Raw genomic sequence first — 10,035 nt, 5'->3', positions numbered from 1 at the left:
TGTCCGCGATATTCTCCGCTATTTTTTTACTTCAAAAAGCTCTCTAACTTCTATTTTGAGGCACGGAATTTACTTATAAGATATCGTTTGGATAGAATTTACTTGTTTAACTTCATATATGTGGTCAATTAATCATGACAAAGCCTATTTAAAAATAAAAATGTAGAGAACCGGTAGGGGTGGGCAGTGACACCCATGTATCCGAATAAGGCAACCCATTTTGGGCATGAACGTCTCAACAGTCCCGTTGCGTCACATTAGACTGGTGAACTGCTGATTGGCTGAAGGGGAAAAATTATCATTGGCTGAAGGGGTTGTCAGTCAACTGTATTACTCCCGCCCAACTCCAGCCCGCAGCCAATATTGCAGAATGGGCGATCAGGCCAGACTCACTCCTGGAATCAAATAGAAATGAGATTTCCGGAGGGAGGGTTTACCAGGCTAGTCCAGTATGTATTTTTTTCCTTAACGAGCCGGTTAACGATCTTCAGCTGGATCATCATGTGCACCATCCTCACTAACTGCTGCTTCATGGCCATGTCTGAACCTGCCTACTGGGCCAAATACCTCGAGTAAGTACCTGTCTGTCTGTCTGTCTGTCTGTCTGTCTGTCTGTCTGTCTGTCTGTCTGTCTGTCTGTCTGTCTGTCTGTCTGTCTGTCTGTCTGTCTGTCTGTCTGTTGTGAGACACACTCAATAAATAATTTGCTTTGTTTACCAAATCTTCATTTTCATCCTCTATCTATCTATCTATCTATCTATCTATCTATCTATCTATCTATCTATCTATCTATCTATCTATCTATCTATCTATCTATCTATCTATCTATCTATCTATCTATCTATCTATCTATCTATCTCTCTCAGGTATACCTTCACAGGTATCTACACATTTGAGTCGTTGATAAAGATCCTGGCCAGGGGGTTCTGCATCGGACCCTTCACCTTCCTGAGAGACCCCTGGAACTGGCTGGACTTCAGTGTCATTGTCATGGCGTGAGTAACATGCACAGGCACACGCACACGCACATGCACATACACGCGCACACACACACGCACGCACACACACACTTACACACTGGAGGGGGTGTGTGTGTCCTTGAACTGGAAGGGTCTTATTGCGATCAGATGGGCATTTGGCGGGACAGGACACATATGTCTCCTCTCTCTCACACACACACACACACACACACACACACACACACACGTACACGCACACGCACGCACGCACACACACACACACACACACACACACACACACACACACACACACACACACACACACACACACACACACACACACACACACACACACACACACACACACACACACACACACGTGATAGCTTGTTAAATATCTGCTATTAGCCGTCAGCTGCTCGCTGTCAGTTGCCAGTTTTTAGCTTTTATTTGCCATCTGTTGGTCTTTAGCCGCTAGTTGCTCGCGGTTAGCTGCTAGCGGTTAGCTGCAGGCTAGTGACGATAGCATGCTGTTTGGTTTTTAATATTAAGCTCATGCCTAATTTATACTTCGTTGTACACCGGTGTCACACTAGCTCACAATAGCCGACGCACTAGCTCACAAGGATGCGACGCCTTGTGAGCTAGTGCGTCGGCTATTTTTGGCACGCGACACAGTCGTAGGCTATGACAAAGTAGAAATCAAGCTTTAGTCCGCATTCGAGTTTAAAAAGTGAAAGGTTAAACAAAGCATCCCTCATCAGTCAGCAAACATTTTATATATGGTTTTTGATTGATTTATTGAGAGATTAATTGATTAAGTAATTGATTGATTGAATGCTTTAAGAGTCAAAACATTTAAACAGCACAGAGGTAGCCCACAGTAAGACATTAGGCTAAAAGGATAACACAAAAAAGTCTGGGGACTTTTTCCAATACAAATAGCTATATTTATAGAGGAGAACAAATCATTTCAAGGGGATTTAAAATCTAACTCCACTTGCAGTTTTCTGATAGAAGCTTTGTCTGGCCAGTTTAGAAAGACACCAGTGATTCACATCTTTTAATGGATGATGTCAGGGCATTCCACATTACGGTGGCAGAGTAGTGGAATGAGAATCTTTCCCATGTTTTTTCAAAATTTCGGGCGAACCAGATCTTAAGTGCAGCCCTCTTCTGCTGCTGCTTCTGTGGGTGTCACTCACTCTGGAGAAGTAGTGAGGGCAATGTCCCTCTGAACATCTTAAAGGGATAGTTCACCCCCAAATTGACTTTTTTTTCTATCCATTACACATCCCATGGAGACTTGAATTCTTTTTTTCGTTTTTGTCGCATTCCTAAGCCAATAATTTGATGAGCAGCGGCGTCTCCGGTGGGAGACTCAAAGTGTCAACTTTGAGTCTCCTGCCGGAGACATTAGCATCTTTCTGCCGGTCATCAAATTTTAAAATTCAAAAAAATCTCCATGAATTCACATCTCCATGGGGTGTGTAATCGATAGGAAAAAAAAACATTTTTGGGGTGAACTATCCCTTTAAATACCAACACCATTGATATTTGCTTAACCCTGTCTTCTCCCCTGGGCCATCCCGAACTAGCAAAAGTGTGTTGGAATTACGTGGGTCATGGGCTTTATAGGCGCTTTGTTATGTAAACACATGGGCAAAGTTACATACTATGGCTTTAGACAAAGCATCCTTCAACAGTTAGTAAACATTATATACAGTATAGTTTTGTTATGTAAACACATGGTCAAAGCTACATACTATGACTTTAAACAAGGATCATATAATCAGTTGTAATATGATCTTTAATGGAAGGCTGTAGTGCTACATCATGTTCAGCCCCACCGCTGTGGAGCCAAATGGCCCTATATCTCGCCTTACCCCTAATGCCTAAACTTACTAGCCATATCTTTATATTTTTAAAAATATTTTAAAATTGTTCAACTAGCCGATCTACATCGACACATTGTGAGCTTGTAGATTGGCTATTTGAAATACTTTAAAATGTTTTTCAAAATAGTAAAAAATGGCAAAAAGGTTTAGGCGGCGTGCAAGATGGGCCCCACGATGTCTGTCCCTGGCTCACTGACATGGCGCCATTGTGGCTCTCATGGCCGGTCTGATTGAATCTGAACCTGTTCACCCATGTCCCTGTGGACTGTCTGTCTTCTATGCATCTGCTGTTAGATACTAGTGGTTGGAGAATTTCAATTCATCACCTTTTTACGTCTATTTTTTTTTCAATTTCATTCAAATGTTATATAATTTTTTTTTTCGTTATTTCCTTAGTTTTAGAGTGACCTCTAATAACCCTGATCTCTCATCTTCTCTCTTCCTCTCTGTGTCGCTAAACCTCTTCCGCCTGTTGGGGCGCTGTGGTTTATACCGCCCCCTGCAGGATGCTAACAGAGTTTATCAAAGTAGGGAACCTCACGGCTCTGAGAACCTTTAGGGTGCTGAGGGCCCTCAAAACCATCTCGGTCATCCCAGGTAAGGCCAGGCCACCAGGAGGCGCTACGCTGGGCACACAACCCAACGATGACATTTGTGAACGTCGCTGTTTAATGTCCCTCTCTGTGCCATCTGAGCTCTGCCGTGTGTCGCAGTCTTCAAAACCCCGCCCACACCCTCCACTTCCTACTTTTTCGATCAATTGCAGGGCTGTGATCCTTAACCCCGCCCCCTCCCTCTGCCACACTCTGTATCAAGCGTGCACGCTCTCTCTCTCTCTCTCTCTCTCTCTCTCTCTCTCTCTCTCTCTCTCTCTCTCTCTCTCTCTCTCTCTCTCTCTCTCTCTCCATCTTTGCCTCCCTCTCCCTCTCTCTCCGTTGGCTTGTTGGTGTCACTGTTGCCGTGTTGTCATACCTCTTTGTGTGTGTTTGTCTCTGTGTGTGTGTTTGTGTGTCTGTGTCTGTGCCTGTGTCCTGGCTGGCTCGCCGGCTGCAGATATTTGACAGAGTTTGTGGACCTGGGTAACGTGTCGGCGTTGCGGACGTTCAGGGTGCTGCGAGCGCTCAAAACCATCTCGGTCATCCCAGGTGAGGAATGGTTGAGCATCCAACCGTCCGTCCGTCCGTCCGCCCCGAAGCACGGAGGAACTCACTGAATGGCTGTGTGTGCATACTAAACACTAACTAGTATGCAACACAAATACACAATGCTAACCTACTAGATAGTGTGCACTACTAGTATGCACTCAATATGCATACTAAGACTGATTATGCTCTAAGATTAGTATGCACTTAGTATGCATATTAAGACTTAGTATGCTTAGTATGCTAAGATTAGTATGCACTTAGTATGCATATTAAGACTTAGTATGCTTTAAGATTAGTATGCACGTAGTATGCATAGTAAGACTTAGTATGCTTTAAGATTAGTATGCACTTAGTATGCATAGCAATACTTAGCATGCAATTACGTAGTATGCATAGTAAGACTTATATGCACTTACGTAGTATGCATAGTAAGACTTAGTATGCACTTATGTAGTATGTATAGTATGACGTTGTATTCACTAAGACTACACGACATACTTTCTACATTAAATCGTTTTTAGTGTTTTTCTAAATACTGAGTGGACATCAGAGGATTAGTGGCACATTTCAAGAAACAACACAAAAATCTACAGAATGGCCCAATAATGAGCAGATGATCACTTGAGCTCTAATCATTAATTGTTAAATAGCTACATTGCTATTTAATTCTAATGCATATATCTCATGAATCTTATTCTGGGAATTTTTGGTGATACTTTATCTATCTGTGGCCTTATTGCGGCAATAAGCTGCATCAAGTTGATGCACTCGTAATAAGGCCTTGATAAAGTCTTGTTAGTCTACCATGCACTGTAGTGAAGCACAATCACTTATTCAATAAAATAAGAGATTATTACTTCACTATATATATATTTTTTGAAACTTTGGCCAGCTATTTTTCTTCCCAATTATTGTCAGTTATCATGGAAAATGATTTACAAGTTTATGTGAAAATCCGAGTGTGTGGTTTGTTGGCAGCATTAGCATCAACTTTGGAAGACAAGGCCACTGTTAGTCACATTAACTAACATGCTAAGTGCTAAACTAAAACTAAAAATTTGCCAAAATATTTTCCCCCATAAGACAATAAAATGGTGACTGAAGAAAAAACATATTTGAAAAGCATAACGCAAATTTCAGTATTTAATTGATAGCTTGGCTAGCCTCTGTGTACCACTCTGCATGCTAATATTAACATGTCTTCATCAGGATATATAATGAGATCATTTAACATGCTAGTAGCATGCTATGGACATTATTCAGACATGCTAACGCCTAAATTGTACTCTCACGTGTACGTCTCGCGATTGGGTCGATTGCGGACCAGATCCGAAGCTTTAGGCGTGACAGAGTACAACTTGAACCTCAACAGTTCATAATCATGACACACTGGTGACGTTATAAGCATGAATTAAGCATGTTATAACAGAAGTCACAATCATAACCATGGTCACCGTTTATTCATTAGCCTACAAACGCTACATTAGCAATGTGTCCATAAAACAGAAATAAGAAAATACAATCATCAGACGACGCGAGTGAAATTTAGATCACGGGACTGAATTGTTAGTGAAACTTCTATTTTGTAGCGTCTTCTTCCAAGGAATGAGATATATTTTAATCAGTAAAAACATTAAAAGAATGTTTGTACTGTATTTGTGTTTGTTTGTTTCTTTGTTTTTTTGTTTTTTTGTGGTGAAGGGTTTGGCTTGTTGTTTGTTTGTCGTGTTGTGTTTGGTTCCACGTGTACTTACCATGTGTCTCTCAAATATTAGTGTTTTTTGTTGTTTTGTTGTCGGTCTGTTTTTGATTGTACGTTTTTAACAGTGACATTTTGAGAATAATTTTTGCATCACATGAAAACCTCCCATCTTCACAGTTCAGTTTCAGAGTAAATATATTTTAAAAAAAAACATTACTGAGGCCATGTAAAGTAACATCCTCAGTGTAAATGTCATAGTTAAAACAACAGTCAGTATTTCACAGTGTGTTTGTGAACCAGCACAGAACCTCGGATCCCTGTATACCTTTTTGGTATTTGGGATGACAGTATCCAGGGTTCCTTGAAAGTCAATGCCTTCTCCCATTCACCTGCTGGTACCACTTTCTGATCAGCGCCTGTTGATTGGTGCTGATCGGCGTTTCTATTAACCATGTTTAATCCATATTTTAGAATTGAGTCATGGATATGGATGTGATAATGTGTTGGGTAATTTAAAAGAGAAAATCTGATTCTAGATTTGCAGTTGTGTGGTTTTCATCTGATACCAATCATATTTTAATGCCTGAAATAGAGACTTTTGTTCATTCTGGTTAATATGAGTATACTGTATGAAATCATTTTTGTTTTAATTGTAGTAGTGATCTGTACTGAGTGGACAATCTGACATCAGTTTCCAAGTCATGGACCAAAGAGTTTGGAAATAATTGAGAAAAATATAAAATAAAAAGACTACCGTAATCAAAGTTTTTCAAACACTTTAAACACACATTTTCAAAAATAGCAGATGTACAAGCTCTCAGCGCGGCGCAAACTGACGTGCTGTGGAGCTTGTACATCTGCTATTTATGAATAGCCAACGCTAAAATCTAAAATGACACACGTTGTGACGCGTTGCAAGCTTGTTGCAAGATCGGTTGTTTTTGGCAAAGAAATAAGGTGTAGAGGGAAAAAGCAGTTCAAGTACAGACTCCGCCCGATCGGAATGTCTGGTGTCTGAGCGCCGTGCACGTATCGCAGGTGTGTTTATAAACGATTGGACTTGTGATCATAATGGGGGAAAAAAAAGTGAAAATGTTAAAGTTATAAAAAACACTAAATCGCTGGCAGTGGGCAAACACAGCCAGAAATAAGTCTGGCAGAGACAGAGTTAATAACTGGTTAAAACTGGGATATTTATTCAAGATACTTGACACATTCTTGACTTTAACCTCGACGGCGTTTACATTGCTGCGTGCGTCCATGTGTGTGTGTTCAGGTCTGAAGACCATCGTAGGAGCACTCATCCAGTCAGTGAAGAAACTGGCGGACGTAATGATCCTGACGGTGTTCTGTCTCAGCGTGTTCGCGCTCATCGGCCTGCAGCTCTTCATGGGGAACCTCAGGCAGAAGTGTGTCCGCTCCGCGGCCCACTGCGTCAACGGCTCCCTGCCGGTCAACGCCTCCTTCTACTGTAACAACAAGACCTGGAGCAACATGAGGGACTTTGTCAACGATGAAGGTACGAATGTATAATACTGTTAACTCATTGACTGCCAACTGATTGGGGAGGGTGATCACTGGCACACTGGCATAAGTGTGTGAGAGAGTTTTTTTTCTTTTAAAATTCAATATTCAAAAAAGGGTTAGTCAGTTAAATTAAGTCCACTCACATCAATATACAAATTACATCCTGCACATAATTCTACATTCATTCAAACTGATAACTCTGACTGGGGAGGGAACCTGGGAGATAAGTGGGTTATTGCTCTGAGTCTAATGATCATTACATCCTGAAAGTACATATTACAAAAGAAAACGTTGTTATGTATAGCCTATGGATAATCAACATCAGTTGCAAATATTACATTTTCATGTGGTGTCATAATTAAACTTAAGTTGATGAATTTTCATTAACTTTTTCATTTAACATCATCTAATCTTACCTCCTTAGGACTGAGACCATGATAAAGCTCTGATGCTTTGAGGAGATAATCCCTTTATCAGAAGAAAACACTTTATTATGGGCCCTGTAGTCTGGTAATGGCACATCTGGTAGACTACAAGGAAGGCATCGGGTGGGTAGAGACCTATTGAGGTCTTTCTGACCATAACCCTGGGCAACATAAACACTTCTTAGAAACAGGGCGACATGCAACCACAATGCCAAATGCATAATGCGCCGTTCGCCCCTCCGCCGTCACCAGCTATGTTTTACTAGTTAGCACAATGGCTTTACTAGTTAGCACAATGGCTAATGAATATTTTTCAATGGAACCTTCACTGAGACGTAGCCTACATATTAGCCTAGCAGACAAAATCCATTTACAATCGGCACCAAATAAACACAGCCTTGCAAACAGAAAACGCTCAATTAGGGTACCGCCAGGCGAGCGATTCGCTGTGCCGAACGATGCCGTGCCGAACGATACGAAGTCTGCTTCAGCCGGCAGAGGTGGACAGAATTCTATAGGGACAGAAAATAGCAGATCTTCAAGATCACAATGCATCTGAGACGTGTTGTGGGCTTGAAGATCTGTTATTTGACGTAAACGATTGAATGATGACTTGACAGAAAGTGTCTTCTATAACAATGGCTCACTGTGTGTGTACACAATGACACGTGTGTGTGTGTGTGTGTGTGTGTGTGTGTGTGTGTGTGTGTGTGTGTGTGTGTGTGTGTGTGTGTGTGTGTGTGTGTGTGTGTGTGTGTGTGTGTGTGTGTGTGTGTGTGTGTGTGTGTGTGATTGGTATTTCCTAAATGGACTGGACAATGTCAAGTTGGCAGTGTGCTTAACTACTGACGTCAGCCCCTACATACACACGCACGTACACACACCTACACACACACACACACACACACACACACACACACACACACACACACACACACACACACACACACACACACACACACACACACACACACACACACACACACACACACACACACACACACAGTTGTCAGGCTGTTAGGGGCATGATTTGTCAAAAGGCACACACAAGCAGTTCAGCCGACATGCATACAAGAAGTGACACACACACACGCATGTATGTACGCACGCACGCACGCACGCACACGCGCACGCACGCACACACACACACGCGCGCGTGCACGCGCGCATAGCGTGACAGGCCTGCATCATGTAAGCTACTGCCTGTCTTCACTGTCACATTCACTGCTACTCTCTGTGTGTGTGTGTGTGTGTGTGTGTGTGTGTGTGTGTGTGTGTGTGTGTGTGTGTGTGTGTGTGTGTGTGTGTGTGTGTGTGTGTGTGTGTGTGTGTGTGTGTGTGTGTGTGTGTGTGTGTGTGTGCGCGTGTGTGGCTCCTCCTCTTTCTTCGTCCACTTCCTCCCGGGTGCTTCTGTGTTTATTCCTACTAACAACAACACTACATGTTTAGGCCAGTGGTGCTGACAGATTCCGCTGCTAGCACAATCTGTCTTGAGAGATTAATACAGAGGAGGAAGAGAATAGAATAAACAGGTTGTTTATTCTATGTTTTCTCCTCTCCTCTCTCCTCCAGCAGTAAGTTCTTCTTAATGTTATCTGGTCTCCTCTCATTCATGTCATCGTCAGTCTTGTGACACGTAGAAGAACAGCGTATCTGACTGCCCCCCTGCTAGCCCCCCCCTGCAGGGCCCCTGCTTTCACAAGCTAGTGAAAATAGCCAATCTACAACCTCACAATGCATCGCCATGCAGAGTAAAAGTATCGTAAAAGTATTTCAAATTCAACTTGCACTGTTGCAGTGTTAATTTCGTCCGACGAAAACTAAATAAAAACTAAGCTATGATGACTAAAACTATGACTAATTAAATTGACAATTTTGTCAATTCAAATAAAAACTACACAAACATGTTATGGAGGGACTAGTGGAGAAGAGATCCAGAAGCTTGTAGATAGACTCATTTCGAAGTATAAATCAGGCATTACGGCGTCGTCAAGGCCTGCCAAAATACTTTTTTGTCAACTTAATCAAGTGTAATTAATACCTGGATATGGCTCTGACACGCTGTAGGTGGAGGTTATGTGTGATAGGTTGTGTTTATGAATGGTCACTAGAGATATATTTCAGAGGTGTTTGCACCTCCTGGAAGTTGGCTTGTGTCTCTTCCAAACTATCGCTGCTTAGATATGCCAGGTTCATTTGTTGACCTGGAATCCTATATTTTCTATAGTTTCAATGTACATACTATTTTTTTTTTTTATATCTCTCTGGATTTGATGTAGGTTATGTGTTTACCTTGCTTACTGTAAGTCGCTCTGGATAAAGAGCGTCCGCTAAATGGCTACATTGTAAATAGTTTTCACCGGCTTCACTGCTGATACA

At 41.9% G+C, this 10,035-nt stretch overlaps 1 protein-coding gene across 1 annotated transcript in view; it reads left to right on the top strand.

Moving 5' to 3' along the window:
• Positions 1 to 10,035, top strand: part of LOC308077528 (sodium channel protein type 3 subunit alpha-like) — a gene marked incomplete at both ends in the record, with an annotated part of 152,644 nt that overhangs the window by 2,662 nt on the left and 139,947 nt on the right. Inside the window, 4 exon segments of the mRNA XM_080418276.1 lie at positions 492 to 572; positions 867 to 995; positions 3,911 to 4,002; positions 6,981 to 7,223. Of these exon segments, the coding sequence (XP_080274402.1) occupies positions 492 to 572; positions 867 to 995; positions 3,911 to 4,002; positions 6,981 to 7,223 (545 nt within the window).

The sequence above is a fragment of the Gymnoscopelus braueri genome, assembly GCF_963280865.1.
Source record: "Gymnoscopelus braueri genome assembly, chromosome: 21".
Taxonomy (NCBI): domain Eukaryota; kingdom Metazoa; phylum Chordata; class Actinopteri; order Myctophiformes; family Myctophidae; genus Gymnoscopelus; species Gymnoscopelus braueri.
This window is presented reverse-complemented; position numbering and strand designations above follow the sequence as displayed.